General features: G+C 42.0%; 1 protein-coding gene across 1 annotated transcript in view; it reads right to left on the bottom strand.

The window, feature by feature from the left end:
• Window positions 1-346: 346 nt before the first annotated feature.
• Window positions 347-18,135, bottom strand: part of LOC144827359 (uncharacterized) — a 590,154-nt gene continuing 572,365 nt past the window's right edge. The window contains exon 2 of the mRNA XM_078685703.1: window positions 347-6,718. Coding sequence (XP_078541829.1) covers window positions 4,000-6,693 — 2,694 coding nt within the window. The 5' untranslated portion in view covers window positions 6,694-6,718 and the 3' untranslated portion in view covers window positions 347-3,999. The remainder of the gene's footprint in view (window positions 6,719-18,135) is intronic.

The raw sequence follows: 18,135 nt of genomic DNA, 5'->3' as shown, positions 1-18,135 counted from the left end.
GAGGGCAGCACAGTGCGTGAACCTTGGTAGGAACCAACAGTGTATCTGCATCCACCGGCGCATCCGATTGTAGCGTCAGACAGGTGTCTAACACGCATTCTTCTCCGCATAGCAGACACCTTAGTACAGGTAAAACACACCTTTGCCACATTGGTCGAAATGATAGAAACCAAGTCATGTTTAGGTCTCTAAGCCGGGAGAGTCCCAGGATTTTTGATATCCGGTCCCGGTATCCAATGGCTAGGATCGTATCTTCCATTGTCGCGAGAGTTTGATCTGTGACATGGGTTGCCATAACGAAAAATAAGGACTAGGAATAGGATTCCTGCAATTAGTCCCAGGATCAGGGGAAGTCCGCCAAAAATCGAATGGACGAAATCTGGAAAAATACCCAGTATGGCTTTGAATGGTGTTAATGCCATCGAAAATACTGTCTTAAATACCTTTGAGACCCCAGTGGTATCAGAAATATTTAAGATTTCGCTCAGGATTTCCGCGAAATGTACGGGGGAATTAGTCGATAATAATGTATGTATCTCTGCAGTCGTCCTTGCGACTTGTAGATCATATGTTTCTTTTGATGACGTGAGCCTTGTAGGCGTCTGTAGAAGCACTGTTTTCATTCTGCTCAAAGTATCTATTCGAATAGAAGTAATTTTCAACCCGGGCCATGCCCTTGCCTCCCTGTCTGGTAAGGAGCTGGGGAACAAAGAACGTCCACAGCACTTGACCTTCGCCGTCGTGGTGACGAGATAAGGAGTCCCGGGCATAAGACTACAACATCTGCGGTCTACAATAAGAATGTAACTCCCATTATAGAGTCTTTGAAAGAATGGTTCTATTTCAGTTGCAGGTGCGCCTTGCTGGTGACATGAAAGGTTGTATGAATTCCCTTCACAGGCTCCGTGCAAACTAATTCCGTTACACAGAAGCGTGCCGCTTAGTGACATAGCACAATTGTTGCCACTAAGAAACACTTTCTGTCCTTTATTACTGACACATGCATGTGAATAGGGCAGGTTCCAAGTTGTTTTAAGGTACCCCTTTCCCAATTTCTCGTACATGCCAGCCTGTATATATTTTTGGCAGTATTGAAACCTGAAGGTTGAGATTGGAATATTTATGATTCCGTGGATTATCCATTCACTGACAGGTCGTTCTGACATTGTCATCGGTAATCTTTCTAGTTTTTCAATGCTCAAGATTGTATAATCAGCACCCTTCTGCGCCATACCGATTTGTCTATCAGTAAGGTTAAAGATTTGGAATAGTGACGTTGTGTTGATTAAACGCCAAGGCACATAGCCTGAACGCAGATTTTGTAACGTCCAGCCAAGCTGTACAATAGAGCGCAATTGTGACTGACCATGTTGTAATAACAGTAAGTCTTGCGATAATATATCGATTGCTGAAGACACAATGCTGTCCAATGAAAAAATTCTGGAGGACAGAGTCATTAACCCATTGTCCACTACAGAAAGTGATTTTTCCAAATTAATACGATCAATTTCACGTATTCTCTCTGCTGTTTCAATTTGAGTAACCTTCCAGGCCTCATTGTATGCTGCATATACAGAGGCTGCTACGAAACGCTTTTGACGCTGTTTGCGTGGTCCCAGTATGAAATCACGCAAGTCAGCACCATCAGTAAGTAAAGTTAGGTGTTGCTTAATTTCAGGCAGTGTGGAAGACTGTAGCCATTGAAGGCATAATTTGCCCACACTGTAGGTTGTTATTATCCCTGGGTGATGTCTTTGGGGATATCTAGGGTCTGGCCTGGTCATTTTGAAACCCTGTGTTTTATTCAGGAATCTATCTTGACAGTGATTTGTATCTGTGGGCCAGATCAACCATTGTTTCCAATCAGGATGTGTTCTGTTTTGGTTAAGTATATGGTTTATGTCTATTTCTTCATCTGTTTCAGAGCTATTGCTAAACATTGTTGGCTTTGGAATAGACGGGTTATTTAAATCTTTGATTTTGGCTAAGCCAAGACAGGTGGTTTGTTGAACAGTGTCATTTAAAAATATCATTTGTTCTGGGATCATGCAGGCTCTAAACAAAGCTTCTATACCCTGTACTTGCCATTCTTTTGTACCCCAAACACTTTTCAAATCAACATTTTTGTCCCAATAATCAAATCCAAATGTATTCATTTTTTCAAAGAATGAATCTGAATATATCAATTTTGTGTTGGTTATCATGGTTTTCATCCCTGTCTTGTTTGACAATTTGTAATAAAATGTTTCAGCATTAGTTATGTTAAAACCTGAAAAATATGAATATTTGTCATAAACGGTTCTAGAGCTCCCTTTTGGAGGTGTAGCACAATGTTCCCATTGATTATAATTTAAAACATTTCTAGGTTGTGCAGATTTATGCAAGAAATGGTTACCATAATGGTTATAGCAATACATACTATCATAATTTGTAGAACCTTGCAAATAATCATGTTTTGTAAATTTAGCAGACATTACTAAGTCAGACATCATATTGTTTATACTTTCAAAGTCCCAATCATCAGCAAATGAGTTTGGTTTTGCAAAATCACTCAAGGAGATCTTGATTTGGTGTGGATATTTCAGGATCTCGACCGGACCATAAATTTCATAGTCAGTGTTGTCCCAGGCTACCCCACCAGGTATTGGAATTGCTGTGAAGTTGGCTGAAGAAAGTTCTGAAGAAAGTTCTCGTTTCTCGACGTGTGAAGATGTGTGTGGTTTGAGGACCAAGTTGATGTTCTGACTTGCTGTGTCCATTTTAGCATATTTTCCCTCAATGAAGCGTCCCAAGGTAAATACCATGATGAGCCAAAGTATGAGGATAAATGCACCAAAACCCACCCAAAATTCAATCCATGGAGTAACCAGATATGTTTCTTTCAGTTGTTTCAAAAGTTCCTTAGCTTTGTCTTTAAAGGATTTTGATGATGGCTGTGTCTTTTGTTCGCTGAAACCTTCAGAGGAATCATCGAAGTTGATGAAGTAACCAGATGCAGTTCTGTCAATTGTTCCAATTGGTTCAGGATTTTTGTTTCTTGCATTTTCACTTGGAACTTCATTGTAGATTGGTGTGTCTCTGCTAAATGTCTTTATTTGGGTTTTCAGAGGTCTGAGTTCTATTGCATTGTTGCATAGTCCTTGTTGTTCTTCTTTAGGCGTTTCGAATGTGATGAGCCTCTTTGTTAGGACCTCTGTACTGGTAGCAAACCTTGGTGTTCTGCTACTTATTGGGAGTCCACTTGGCCTACTGTTTGTTATCGGCCACATGTTGTGGTTTTACCAGGTCGATGGATACAACTCGGTTCTCCTTTTTTCCAGCAAGTGGCGGTAGTACAACTGATCTTGTCCCGTTGACAGACAAGACAGGAACTGCTTTTCTGTAAGAAGGCCCAAATTCCTTCTTTACCGCGATCTTCTCCCTGACTAGATCCCCGACTTTTGGAATCCAGACAGGTCTTGCTGGGACAGGTGGTGATTCTTCAGTGGTTGTTGGCTGTTGTTTCAACTGTATGTTGCTCAGGTCTTTTCTTGTTTTGTTTAAGTCCTGCAAAATAGCCAAACGGTCTTTGACATCAAAGGTTTTTTCTATTACCACTGAAGTCTGACTATCAAGGTCAGAGATCAACATCCTAGTTCCGAATAATAATTCGTACGGACTGAATCCCTTCAGAGAATTTCTTGGCAAGTTATTTAGACTACGTTGGACACTTATTAGATGTTTGACCCACCCAGCTCCCGAACCTAATATCCTTTCTATTATAGATTGCTTTCTGCCTTGGTTTTTTCTTTACACCATCCCATACCCTCAGGAAGGAAGTGAGAAGATTCCCGCTGGGCTGTGCTCATTTGGCCATGTTTCCCCCCCAGGCTGGTTTGCCTGAGTGAAAGAAATGGTCGAACGTAGCATGCTCTTAGCGTATATGCCATTTAGACTCGCAAATCTTGTATAACAGTCCGGACGTCAGCCGAGTGCTGGTGATCTACATTATAAGTGGAACTAGCCTGTGTATGTTAATCGCAAGCCATTCTTTTTGTTGGTAATATTATCTGCCTTGATACGACGAGGTATTAAACTGCTTCTCTCCCCACTGCGATCTCTGTTGCAGTTTGGGCAGTTTTTTACAAACATGGTGTAGTGCAGGCTCATGCCTGGCCACCAGTACCGTGATTGTAATTCTTCCAGAGAATCTTTTAATTTAAGGTGTCTGTGACCCTCGCCCATATGTGCGTCTGCGATTAACAAGTTTCTCCTGTCCATGTTTGGAATCACTCTATCCCCCACTCCAGGGATTCGAGCAAAAGGGACGGAGTTTACATCGATTATGTATGTATAATTGAGTGGATAGTTGATCGGTAACGCTGAGCAGTCGCCTTCTGATGACGTTTTCACCGCCAGCAATGTTTCACCGTCAATGTATTTTAATTTACGCTTTTTTCGATCTACGGGAGCCGATTTAGTGGCTGCCGCTGCGGCTGTTTCAGCCAATGAATTCCCTACAACGTGAACGCCATCACGTTGATGACTCAGTGAGTGAGTCACGTGAGTCTTTGGTAGTTCTTTTTTCAAAAGAGCTATTTGTTCCCAGAGAAGTCTCTGCCTTATTGGTGCATCTGTGTCATCTTTGTAACCGTTCTGAATCCATGTCTGCAAATCCTTGTTATATGCTTTGACGCAGAAATATGAATCTGACACTATAAGCGTCGGGAATTCGCGATCCGCATTATCTAGCGCCATTTTCAAAGCTATTATTTCAGTTTGTAGTTCTGAATTAGTTTCTACTGAGTGTGATTTTGTTAATAGAGGTTTTAATATACCTCCGCGCCACACTTCTTTTGTGATCTCACATGTGGGATTGTATGCATGTTCTCCCCAAACGGAGGGTTGAGCATGTCCGTCTGTATAGATTACACAGGCGTAATGTCGTAGAGGTAGAATGTCGATTGGCAGAGGATACGTCTTTTCATATTTTAAATTTTTTAATTCTTCTAGTTCTGGATCAAAGTAGTAGTATACTTTGTCCGTTGTAATTGAATTCACCCATTGTATCCATTCTGGATCTAATGTTGTTGATGGTAAATTACACGGTGTTGTTAATGCCTCAAAGGCTGATTCAGCTGTTCTGACTGTGATATGTCTACCGTCAGCTATGTCTTTTTCTCTAGCTATTGCGGTTTGAACTGCTTGAACCATTTTTCCTTTGTTGCTGAATCTCTGTTCAGCTTTTGTGTACAAATGTGATTTGAATGTAATTGGTACCTTTTCTCCCTCATTAGAGGTCAGGTATGTGAATCCGCATTTCCCTGGGATGACTCGGATCACAAGGTTGCGTGTATTATCACGGGTTTCTAATTTTGTCTTAATTAGCATGTCTGTTTGTAAGGATCTCAAAATTTCTGTGTGTGTTTGAGTCCAACTGGATCTTTTAAAGTCTGGTTTAATTAGATCATAAAGGGGCTTGACCCTTTCTGCGTAGTTTGCAATGTATGTTCTTCCGAAATTTAGGAAGCCTAGAATTGACTGTAGGTTTTTTAGTGTTTTAGGAGCTTGGATTACGGCACATTTCTCTAGGAAATTGTCTGCCAGGCTTTTGCCTTCACTTGATAACTCATATCCTAAGAATAGGACTGTCAGATGGGCAATTCTGGACTTTTTGAAGTTGAATTTGTAACCCTCTGCAGCGAAACCAAGTATTATGGTGTTCACTCTTTTCAAGTGAGTCTCCAAGTCATCATCTGTTAAGTAAATGTCATCGACATAAGATAATGCTTCATCATCATATAGTTGTAGTAATTCTGTTACTCTTGCTGAGAATACCCCCGGGCTGTTCTTGTACCCCTGGGCTAACCGACAGAATTGTTTTTGAGTGCCATTTACTGAGAAAGCTGTTAAATATCTGCTCTCTGGTGCTATGTTTTGACAAAAGAATCCATTGGAGATGTCCAAGGTTGTTTTGTATTTTTTGCGCACTATGTTATTCATTAGTGCAGCACTGTGTGAGTTTTGCACTGCAAAAGTTTTGCAACATGTGTTAAGGTGTCGGTAATCCAAAACTAGACGGTATGAATTGTCTGGTTTGGAGACCGGAAACAAAGGATTGTTCATTTGTGAGGTGCAAGTTTCAATCACCCCCTGGTATTCTAGCTGATCTAGTATTTCATTTACTTGTTTTTTAGCTTCTTGCTTAATTGGGTACTGCCTTTGTGCAGTTGGTTGTGATTTTAGCTGGATTTTGTGAGGAGGAGAGTCCTCATCCCATCCTACATGATTTTTGTATAAAGCAGGTGCTAAGGCCACTGCCCACTTTCTAGCAAGTGTGTATTTTTTATGAATCGGTATTTGATTCGAGAAGGCAGGCATAATTACTTCTTCGCCATGAGGGCACTCCCTGACAAACTCTGGTGGCCAGTCTTTTTCAGCTAGAAGGATGTCATAGCCCTTGGATAGGTTATCCCAAAATAGTCCCCTTATTTTCCTAGTCTTATCTCCCTCTATACGTAATGTTATCTCGTATATTTTGTGGGGCTTGCTAACTCTGGTATCTGCAGTTTCCACTTGAAGGTATTCATTCGTGTCCACTGTCTCCAGATGATTCATAAGGACTTTGCGAGCTATGCTCACCTCTGCTGCGCTGTCTAGCATTGTCTGAGCCCATTCTCCGTTTTTCAGTTGTGTCCTCAGTATTCTCGGCATTTTTAACTACCTTGATACTGGCTACCTTCTTTTTTGGAAATTGTAATTTCTTTTTTAGTTGAGCAGGTTCCTTGTCTTTGGACTTGGCGTGCTCTTCTGATCGTCCTCTTCTTTCCGATTTCTGCGAGGAATTCTGAAAAGATTGAGAGGGACGTGTATCAATGTCTTGATATCTATCAGGTTTTTTAATATTATCCCTATTTCTAAGGTTATATCTATTCCCAGAGGGGTCACTCTGGGGTGACCTTTGTCTCGGGTTTGGAGATTTCTCTCTTCGCCTAGGAGACCTTCCTCTGGACTGGAATTTCTTTTCTTTAGCATTGGATTGTTTGTTCCCATCCCAGTTCTTTTTTGGTGAATTATTATTATTATTAAAAAACATTTTTTCTGGACTTGTAGTCAGTTGCGGTTTTACCGGTATTCCACCTAGACTATCTCTGCCTAGTTCTTCATAGGATTTTTCTATGATTCTGGCAATTTCAGCTGGTTGGTCTGCTATATCTGTCTCTTTTAACCTCTGGCGGATCGCCACGTTTGCTGCTTCACCCTTTATGTTGGCTAGTAATATAGCCGAAACCTGTTTGAAGTCTTTTAGTAATTTCATACCAAGAGTTAAAGCAGGTTCTGGACCGTATTCATCTTGAATTTGTTTAAGCACATCTGGTATTACCGAAATGGATGGAACACCGTGCGTTTTTGTATAGATGGAAGCAAAGACTGTACCCCAAGTGTCACAGTCCTCAATGTGTGGTGCGATTCCCATTGGGAGACATAGAGTCAGAATCCTGTGTTTTTCCAGCGGGGTGGTGTCAGGAAACACCGCCTCTATTTGGGTAATTTTCTGTGCCAACCAGAATGGTATCTGTGCCCGTTTAGCTGGAACTTTACCTAGGCAGGATTGGATGTTCTGTGGTGTAATTTTATTTGTGTTCCCCTGGTGAGGGGTCAGCTGTGGAAGTTTAATCGCTGGCTGAATTGTTGAAGTCCGCATTACATAATGAACTAATTGTCTGTGAATTTTTAGTAGTTGTTTTAGCTGTATTAACAGCTCTGCTGCAGGCATTCTTTCGATGTCTGGATGTGGTGTGTATCCGGCTAAGACCGGCCACGTTGCTCCTGGTCTTCCTAAAGGACCGAGCCTTGTAATGTGATTGTTATGTATTAGGGCGCCATCAAATAAGAGCAAATGCTCTTGGAATTTGAGTGGTACTTCCACCTCCTCGAAAGGAGTGTACGTTTCAGGAGGTTCCTCTACTTTGTAATAGTGGAAGTACTTTGTTACAGCATTTGCTGCTGGAAAATGTATCCATGTATAGTATACCTCTGTCTGCCGATATTCGTGTGCCTCAATTACGAATATGACTGAGCCACCTCTAGGTGTCAGTCCATTTTCTATAAGTTTTAAGGTTATAGATCTCTTTTTAATGACCAGAATGAGTATTATATCCGCGTCTGCTGCTTGCATGGTAGCATCAGCATCTGCTATTTCAGTAGCTAATCTAATTGCCTCTCTTTCTCCATCACTGTCTCCCATTTTACTGACAGGATGGTATTATTTTTATTTGCAGATCAGGTTTCTTTATGGAAACAGAGATTAGATGCACAATATTCTGGAACTGTTTTATCCTTCAACGTTGACTAGACCAAAAACCATACATAGGAGTTCCCTCCTGCGAGGTTTTGGAGGATATAATAACCTTTCACCCACTCCAGACGTCTTTGGAGTATTTGGGAAAAGTGGTCTGAGTGAGAAAGCACGACTGAGTTACTCTAAATGTCTTACGTTAGTTTTATCGCCCTTTCCAAACGCGTTGGGCGCCATGTAGTGTAGCTCCTATTTTCCCAATAGGCTCTGCGCATTGGAATAGTACCTACAGCAGTAAAGGCCTAGGCCAGACGTTAACTAGGTCTACTACTGTCGATACTAGACTTAATTTTTGGGTTTGCCAGCTAAGCTCAGAGTTCGCTAGAAACTTTCTCGAATGTTCAAGGAAGGATTAACTCCCCTGATTAGACAAGAAGGGATTTAGTTTCTGACAACCATAGAACATGACAACTTTGCTCTCCCCTAATCAAGAGTCAATCTCAAGAGTCGTGTGAGCACAAGGCAATTATTTTACTCAGTCAGTACGTGCATTCTTAGTCTCATCAGAATGTAGAGAAAAGGAAGAGACGGGCGTGTTCAATAAAAGGTGTTATTTATTGATCAGTCTCTTTTCTCGTACAAGAGAAATGGATCGATATTATTGCAATACTTATAGTTAAGTAAAGTGCATACATTAAAAGCAATAGTATAAAATAGTACTGTAAAAACATTGATATGGTTTCTGAGCCATATGATGTTTTAAAATGATTAAAATATATTTACATACACATATACATTTGACTAAACGTACTCAACTGGTGTTTCTAAATACGCCTACCCCGTGTACCTGACCTAAGTCTAATGCGTGGGCGGGAATAGAAAGTTACAGTTTAAGTTAAGTTTGTTTTTGCCAAGTGAATAACTAAAGAATTCTCTGTGAGGGGTTATTCAGTTCTGTACCTGGAATTTAGGATGGATGAGGAATGGTATCTCTTTCTCTGCTCTCGATATTCCAGGCTGCCTGCGAGGGCTGCCCAGAAGCGCCGGTGCTGGGTCTCTCGGCTTGAGATAGCAGCGCGTCTCTCAGCGCGTCAGGAAGGCGGGGCTGCTGCCAGCGGGGTCTGCTTCTGCTCTCGGCTTCGGCAAGTATGGCTGCTCCGTCTTGTCACCACGCGTGTGTTTGCATAGGGCAAGGTCGGCAATATTTATACCTTAAAGGTGCCGAGATTGACGTAAGGATGGACATAGGTACGTCAATAAAGATGTCATACGACTTGCTCGTTAGCACATTCTTTTGCAAAAGTTCTCTGTGAAATCAAAACAATGGCCGCACGGATTTTCCAGGTTGTCATAGGTTTGATTTGTTATGAGAACGTCGTATGCCTTATCAGGGGCTGGAGGAATGTCGCTTGTCTAATTAGATCTCAAGCGTTATGACCTAATCAGATAACACGTTCCTGTGCCGTAGTGTGACTGCGTCAGATAACGGTATCTGCATCATGGGGGTTTTCTTGCCTCATGGGCTGACTGTTAGTTAACTAGCTAGGTAGTTTAACCAGAATAGGGTCAGGAATAGGGGGATCGATTCAGAACCTATAGAAATACACGACAACTGCGTTGGCCATTACTCCAAGTATTTCAATTTGGGTATCCATTTTGTTTGACTGGTATGTCAATGCCTCTAATGTTAATGTTGATGTTTGATAAAATATATCCCATGTAGATCCTAGATCTTGATTTTCTGTATTTTTTGGATTTTGGTTGAATTGTATATTTCTATTAGTAGGATGGTTTTTAATATCAGTTTCATCAGTGAGAGGATCTCCTTCCAACTTTTTAGTTTTAGACAAGTTATCATAATTACCTGTACAATCTGCTTTAAGCTCACCTTGGTCTCTACTTTCCGCATTTATTCCTTTTGAGTTAGCACAATCTGAATTTACATAATTCCCATCCCCGTCTTTTTCCTTGATATTGAAAATCACAGTCCTGATTTTCATATATTAGTTCACTGTCTTTTTTTCCAGATTTTTTTATTGGTGTGGTTGCCACTACGACCGTATTCATTATGTCCATATTAATTGCATTTACTAGTTCCTGCTTTTTCTTTATTTCAACTTTAACTTCTAGTGGTATTGGAATTTCTGCAGTTATTGAGCCTATAAAGTTTTCAGGTAGTTGTGAATTCTGTATTGACGCTTTCATCTCATTTTCATCCATACTCATTCCTTCCATTTGCATTAGCTTTACTGGGCTATGATCTTTTAGTTCCCCTCTTAGATCCATAATTTCGCACAATAAGTCCTTATGTTGCGTATTGCTAATATTATTATATTTCTGGTCCGATTTGAATATTTTAGTTTTTTTTCTGTCAAAAATGTGTATTGGTTTAATTGGAACCTGTAATCGGTTTTTGGCTATATCTGATTCCATTGACATAAGTGCTCCTGCTGGGTCTACCAAAAAATCGAATTTCTGTGGTATTTTTGTCGATCTTTCGAACATCCGTGCTATTGGCGAGATTAAAGGTTGGTTTGGTCCATTTATCTGTGCTTTTGCCTTTTTTGGCACCTTAGGTGCTTGGGTTTTTCGAGCCGTCTCGTCTGGGGGCCTACTGTTCTTTCCTTCCCTGAACGCATTTGAGCCCAGGAGGGAGTTATCCAGAGGGTGCGAATCTACAGTTGACTCCGGTTGCCCCCTGGACCCGCAGCGCCGTAGCACACCCCCAATCGGTTGCTTCCACTTGCCCCAGCCTGTATGCTTGTTACCTCTGCGAGCATGGATCCCGTCACAAAATTTGTTACCAAGGCCTATTCCAGTACCAATGCCGCTATCACCAGACCGCCCAGAACCGTAGCCAAGGGCGGCACAGCACAGCATAGTACAAGTAGCAGCGTAATATCCAACAGGCAGATGACACTGTACCGGGAACAGCGCCATTTACTCTCTCTCCCTCGTAAAGACAAGAACACCATGTAAAACAGGTGTAATTGAGTCTTTTATTGTCTTTTGTTTGTGTTTTGTGATGTATTTAGGTGTTTTTATAGGGGTCTTTTATGAATCACCCCGAGTTCCAATCTCCCTGAGGGCAAAAGGGCAGGAGGGGTTGATCTCCCCCCAGCGCCACACAGCCCGCGCCTCTCACCTTATGCCTTCCACCGTCGTACCGCTGTATCCTCTTTTGCTTTTCTTTGCCTTGCCCGACTCTCTTCCTCCCCAACTGTGAGGACTTGATGGAGTTGATGGGACCAGTGGGGGTCAGTTGAGGATAACTAGCCGATTGTCTGCAGTATCGGCTGGCTTCGGCGGACTATGGCTAGGTGCAAGGTGCAGAGGAGTGGCTTTCCCCTGCCTTCGCCGCTCGACTCCGCACACAGCTCCTGCATACAGCTCTGCCCAGCCCCACCCTCCGCCGCTATCGAGCCGAGCCGAGGACTCCGCGGTCCGCGCTTAACTCTGCTGCTCAACCCCGCTGGCTGGACACAAAGCAGGGGAGCAGAACAGCAGAGGAACTGGACGGGACCGCAAAATGAAAGACGTGAAAGTGGAGGAAGTAAGGTGTTTGAGGAGCCGCTACTGCTGTTGACTCCTCTCCGCTCTCCCCGCCGGCTCTGGACTGCTCCGCTGACTGCTCCAGCAACGGCAAAACACGGACTGGAACTATCTTCTGGTAGTGAGAACCTAGTAAGGGGTCTTTCAGGTGGGGGGTTTGAAGTTGTGTAGGTCTGGAAGTAGGAGTCGTCTTGCTATGGTAAATCTATTAATGTATAGGCCTCTCATGGCTGAAACTGAGTCTGAAACAGATCATTTGCAAATCTTTACATGACAATACAAGGGAAGTAATTGTGAGATCTTCTGAGAGAACCAAGGTGAAAAGATACAAGAAGCAACTCTGTAGTGTTTGCATGATGTCAATGGTCCATTTTGTTGTTTGGTTAACCAGAGGGTTCTCAAAAATCCATGATGACTCCTAGTTTTAAACTTCTGTTCAAGCGGTTGATGGTGACCCAAAGTTCTTGGGCCATGTTGCCAGTGTCACATGATTTGTCAACTCTTTGAATGTGAGTATCTCAGTTTTTTTGCATTTAATTTAGGGTGAATTGCTATCCAGTGTTCATTGGGTTGAAAGGCCATCTCCTAGTTGGGAGTTTTCAGGATCACTTGGTTTTTCATATTTTAGCAATACATTCATTTTATCAGCACAGTTACAGCATGTGGGTTTAAAAGAATTGATGAAGTCTGAGAGTGGGATAATGTAAATATTGAAGCAGATTGGTGACATCATTGAGCCATTAGGCCTTTCAGGTTGATGTTGAATGATGGGAAAGTGAATGGAGGTCCTGGGATGATGTTTGATTTATCCTTGTGTTAGGTGAGGATCAAGTCAAGAATGGTACCTACAATTTATTTCTTTTAGTCCAGTAAGTAAAGAATCATGATGCAGTGTCGAAGGCTGCATACAGATCTACAGAAACAGAGTTGCTATGCCGTTTTTCAGCTGTGCATTTAAGTTAGCCCCAGATGAAGCTCAAGCCAGATTCAGTACCTGGGAAGAAAGTCAGTTTGTGTTATATTGCATCTGGTTACGTTACACTTTATGATGAAGGATTGTGCCAGGTTAAGTAAAGTCCAATTAATTGGGCTCAGCTCTTTTTTTCCAATCTAACTATCCTCTGATTCTAAAGCCCTTAAAAACATGTCAGTTTACACTCCTTGTTTAGGTTTTTGCTTCCAGTTTTTACTATTCTCTTTATAATGCTCAGCCCAAGACACCTCCTGTCTTCACAGCGCACTCATTAAAACCAAAGGTAGACAGTTAAATAGATTCAACTATGCTGGCATGGGCATAAGCTACCCCGTGATTATTAATACGCCCAGCTGCCAGGTCTAATGTATGTGCCTGGGGCATAAAAGGTTTTGTGCGTCAATACGTGAATTGCCTTTGGACTGTTGTAATATATAGCATGCATTGGAGGCATCCTCGCGTTGAATCCAGCGCGAGGATGTCTTGTTCCTCTCTGTCATTGTTTAAACTATATTCCACAATTGGGCGCTGAACGATGTGTGCCAGGATTCTGCCAACGTTAATCAGTTGGTGGAGATCCTAGTGTGCAGCGAGAGCGCCAAGTTGTGGGTGCTGTACTTGCCAGATTAAAGTACTTCTTTCTTACCTTCCTGGATTACTTTCACTTACTTCATTTGGCGACTACTGGAAGAATCCACGTACCCAGCACCCACCAGCTAGTCTCCAGCATTTCTTAAACCCCGGCACCCCGCTGCACATTTCTTCTACTTGCTGTGTTCAAGAAGGGCTCGTCTGCCCCACCATCCTCCAGCTTTCCGCAACGATTGCAGTTCTTTTCCTCTATTTAACCTTCATTCGGAGCAGCCTTCATCAGCTTCAAGCAGCCTTTCTGACGTCACCACATGGCACAACGTGAGACGTCATCGCGTACGCAACATCATCGCGTAGGCAGCCATACGGGTATGGGTTCCACACCACGCCTGCATCTTTTCAAGACGTCATCATGCAGACTGCCATATTGCTTTGGGCTGCTTGCTCCATCAGGACTGCCATCCATTTTAATTTGGCTTCCGATCTCCGACACAGGTAGGGTCCAGTCTGTACACTTCCACGGTGACAAGCACACCGTTCCTAATTTCACTTCTAATGCCGCTTTTCTGCAAATTCGAGCTTTGCTATCGGTAATAGGTTCACCGTATTGACATACTTTATTTACATTCATTCATTAAAAGTATGCAATTTGAGCCTTCAAATTCGGTGATAGGCTCACCTTATAGTCACATAACCAACAACTATATATCTCCTCTCTTTGGTGAGATTAAGGTTTAATATAAACCAACATTCATACACTCTTTTGATCAATTTCCAGGACTCTTTTTGAGACCTACATGAGGCAATGCGAAGGCATCTACTGAACACTGATGAGAAACACTCCTAGTTTCTCCTTTTCCCATCACACCATAAAAAGACTTTCCACAAAGAGAAAACCTACAAACCATTAATCCTTTTGATAGAACACTGATGTACTTAATGTATATAATGTAATGGGATCTTGACTAATTGTTATCGAAATTATTTAATTGTGAATATTTGCTTTGATTAACCACGTGAACTGCTTTTGTTTGATCTTAGTCTTTAATTCCATGTAACTTTGCTTAATTACAATCAATACTGTGCATGTAACGAGAAAAAAATCAATTCCTTTAATTTCGCACAGCACTATGATGTGGTTGTTTCATTTTTATTTTCATTTTTCTTCCCCCGCTTTCCCGAACGTAAAACGTCTAATTTTTATTTTTGATACCGAGCACCATCATAGCATCAAGGATGCGGGTTGACACTCTAGCCGTTGTCATCCGGGTCTTTTTCTGTATCGAGTATTTTATCCTCTTCCGGGTACTGGCACACGTGACCGCACCCGAATCAACGCGCGAACTCGAACAAGTCGCTGCTGAACTACCCCCGCACCACGGGTAAGTCTCTTCCAACGTAATAGCTCCTTTACATTCGGAATAGATAAGGATATTTCCTTTAGTCGAGACCGACTTTGTGTCTCATACGTTGTTGCTCTGATTACCTGGACGCGGAGCCTCAGTGCTCTAACGCTTAGGTCTTCGCGTGCAACGGGTGAAAATACTGACTCTTCCTTTACGCACAGTTATAATGAGATCTAGTTTTAGGTCTCCCCACTTTCTTTTCCCTTACCGAGTTAATCTGGCTGACATTTCTAACGATTAGACATGCCAGGTACCAGGGGCCCATAATTTGAGTCGCTTCTGTTAAGTGCATGACGACCACGTCATGATACAACTACCAAGATAGGACAGGGCTCCAATGATAGACAGATCTAAATAACCAAAATGTTCATTTACTTATGCGACGCATAGGTCAGATAACGTTAGTCGCCTTATTTACCTTTTGGTTTTGTTTTTCTCTTTTCCCTCCTTCATCCACCCCATTTTCTTCACATATATCTCCATGTGGACTGTCTTTGTGATATCCAATGACCGCCCCAGGGACTTACTACTGTAGAAATCTCTACCCTTTCCGAGTTTCTGACACGCGGACCAAGCGTACTTCAACGAACAATATATGTAGCAAGTTGTTTTAAAAAAGGTGAGCCATATACTAACATTGCTTTGGCACTATATAGTTCGTAAATGGAAGTTGCCTGCCTTTTCGAGTCACGATTTCACTACCACTCATTTACGGAGCATTTCCCGTCCTCAGAATCCATTCATGACCGCTGGAGAAGACTACTTCCCATACTTGTGAAATCGAATTTGGACGTACTGTATCACCCGGTCCCGAGCGGAGCCGGGTCGGAATTATCACCGGCACCGCGGTGAGATTCCCTCTCTTTTCTTTCATTTTACCTTTTTTCATATCTTAGGTGCCCCTACCAGGTTGCACTCTCTGAACATGTGTGATCTCCCCAATGATCACCAGTTAGATCACTCCCTTATGTTTTGTTCTTGTCTCTGTTTTCCCCTTTCTCCCCTTTTGGCATTACAGACCTGTGGTTACATACCTCCTACCTACAGGTAGGATGCACATTTCCCCTCTAAGCTCTCGGCCTTGGTATCAATCTATTTATTTTTTCTGTTATTTTTACTCCGCCCTAGGAGTCCCATGCCGTTACTTATTCACCTCCCTATGCGTCACCTATAGGAATGTATTATCAATATGCTATTTAATGAATTTCTTTTATATACCACAAATTTTATTCACTGACGGCCCACTCCCTTCCCTGCACTGTGGAATGTTGATGATAACCGGTACCAGGGTTGGTGTTGTGTGCATCCACAAGTGTGTTACTATTGAACTTCCCACTCTTTCACTCACCCTCCACCATGACACCATATACAGTCACCTTTTCAACCTATTATGTTAAATTACCATGTACTCCATCCGTTATTTTGTATCCTCCCCAGCCCTGAGGAGTCGCGGAAACAGTGTGGTTTCTTGCGACGAAACACGTGTCGGCTGGCTTTCTATGAATAATAAAAGAAGAACCGATATATTGGTGGACCACTTCTTCGCTGATGAATTTTGAACTTTATGTCCATTGAGACATCGTTTTGACTTGAATTTTCATACAAGTGTGCTGCAGAATTTGTTTTCATTGTATTTGATGTGTCCTCAAAACACATCTTGAGGGGTTACAGGGACTTGCCCCTTTTCTGCATGCACCTTCTGCCTTACAGTATTTCTTTGTGCGTTAACCTGAGCAGTGCGCCCAGAATTTCCCTCACATCTAAAACCCTGGGACATATTACCAACCAATAGAGATATTTTTTGTCTCTAACTTGTTTAGAGACAAAAATTATCGACGCAAATCGGCGATTTTTATCGCAGATAAACCTTGCTATTATCAAGGTTTATCGCAAATGCGATAAAAAACGGCCGCAATGCATGAATATCGCTGAAAAGTCAGCGATATTCATGCATTATCGAGCAAATGCTCTTAGCCATGTTATCCACCTCCCATTGGATAACATGGCTAAGAACTGCTCAGGGCAGGTGTTAGCTTTTGGAGATATTCGCGCTTAGCGCGAATATCTCCAAAAGTTGGTAATAGGAGATAGCGATGTTAGCGACTGTTTCCAGTCGCTAACATCTTGGCACGCCCACTTTGCATGTCATTAGTGATAAATATCACTGACATGCAAAGCGGGGCCCAAGATGGTTGCTATCTCCTATTAGCTGTCGCTAACTGGTGTTAGCGACAGCTTGGTAATAGGGAGATAATTTTATCTCCGCTTTCTTGACTTTTAAAGCCAAAAAAGCGGAGATAAACCCCCTTGATAATATGCCCCCCTGTTCTTTGTAGTTCCCCTTATTTTCAATACTGTTCATTTTAGCCGGGAAAATCATTGACATCCTCTTCCTCCTTTCAAGTGCATAAGGATTTTGTCACTAAAACTTTTATTGCTGATATCTATTACTTTGCTAAACAGTTAAAAATATCATTTTTGCAATTCTTACCACAAAGATGATAAAGTTACAAATGTTTTATTAAATGTATTCACTTTTATCATTTTAGTACTGGTACAATACTTGTGTTTTCAGGTTTGTTCTTTCTCTTCATGGCTACTTCTCAGCAATTTGCTCAATTACCTCCTTTTTTGCAGCATCCTGGTAAACCCAGCATGCCTTGGCATCAATGGGTAAAAGCATAAGAAAATCAACTGGTAGTTATTGATGCTGTTAAATTTTCACCTGTTCGCAAAGTTGCAATTCTTTATCGTTGCCTAGGACTTTCTGTGCAACAAGTTTTTGAAAATGTCCCCCATTTTCCCACACCCCTTGGAGAAGCTGGGGATGCAGAGCACTGGGATTCATGCAAAGATGCCTTATCTAGTTTGGCCAAACACTACGACCAAGATTCAAACATAATGCTTGAAAGGCATAACTTCTTCAGGAGAAAGCAATGTGAAGATGAAACAGTGGATGAATACATTGTTGCGTTACGAGTTTCAGCATTCACTTGTGAGTTAGAAGCAAATCCTGACATTTACATTCACGATCAGTTCGTTTTCTCTTGCTTTTCTATGAAAATCCAAGAATGCCTCCTTAGCTGCAGGAAGCCTACACTCCAAGAGACAATTAACATTGCTAAGAGTATTGAGAGATCTATCATTAATTCTAAAGCTCTTCAACATGATCAATTGGTCAACTCTCCCAAGACCCCTGCACTTGATACTGGAAATTCTGTCAGTGCAGTGAATTTAAACAAACCTTTTAAACAACCCATGAGAAAGGGGAACACAATTTGCTACAGATGTGGTTCAAGGTCACATCTTGGCTACTATCCCATGTGTCCCGCTGT

This window comes from Lissotriton helveticus, chromosome 4_1 (genome assembly GCF_964261635.1).
Source record: "Lissotriton helveticus chromosome 4_1, aLisHel1.1, whole genome shotgun sequence".
In the NCBI taxonomy this organism is placed as follows: Eukaryota; Metazoa; Chordata; class Amphibia; order Caudata; family Salamandridae; genus Lissotriton; species Lissotriton helveticus.
The sequence above is the reverse complement of the archived record's forward strand: the minus strand, read 5'-3'. Positions and strand labels throughout refer to the sequence as shown.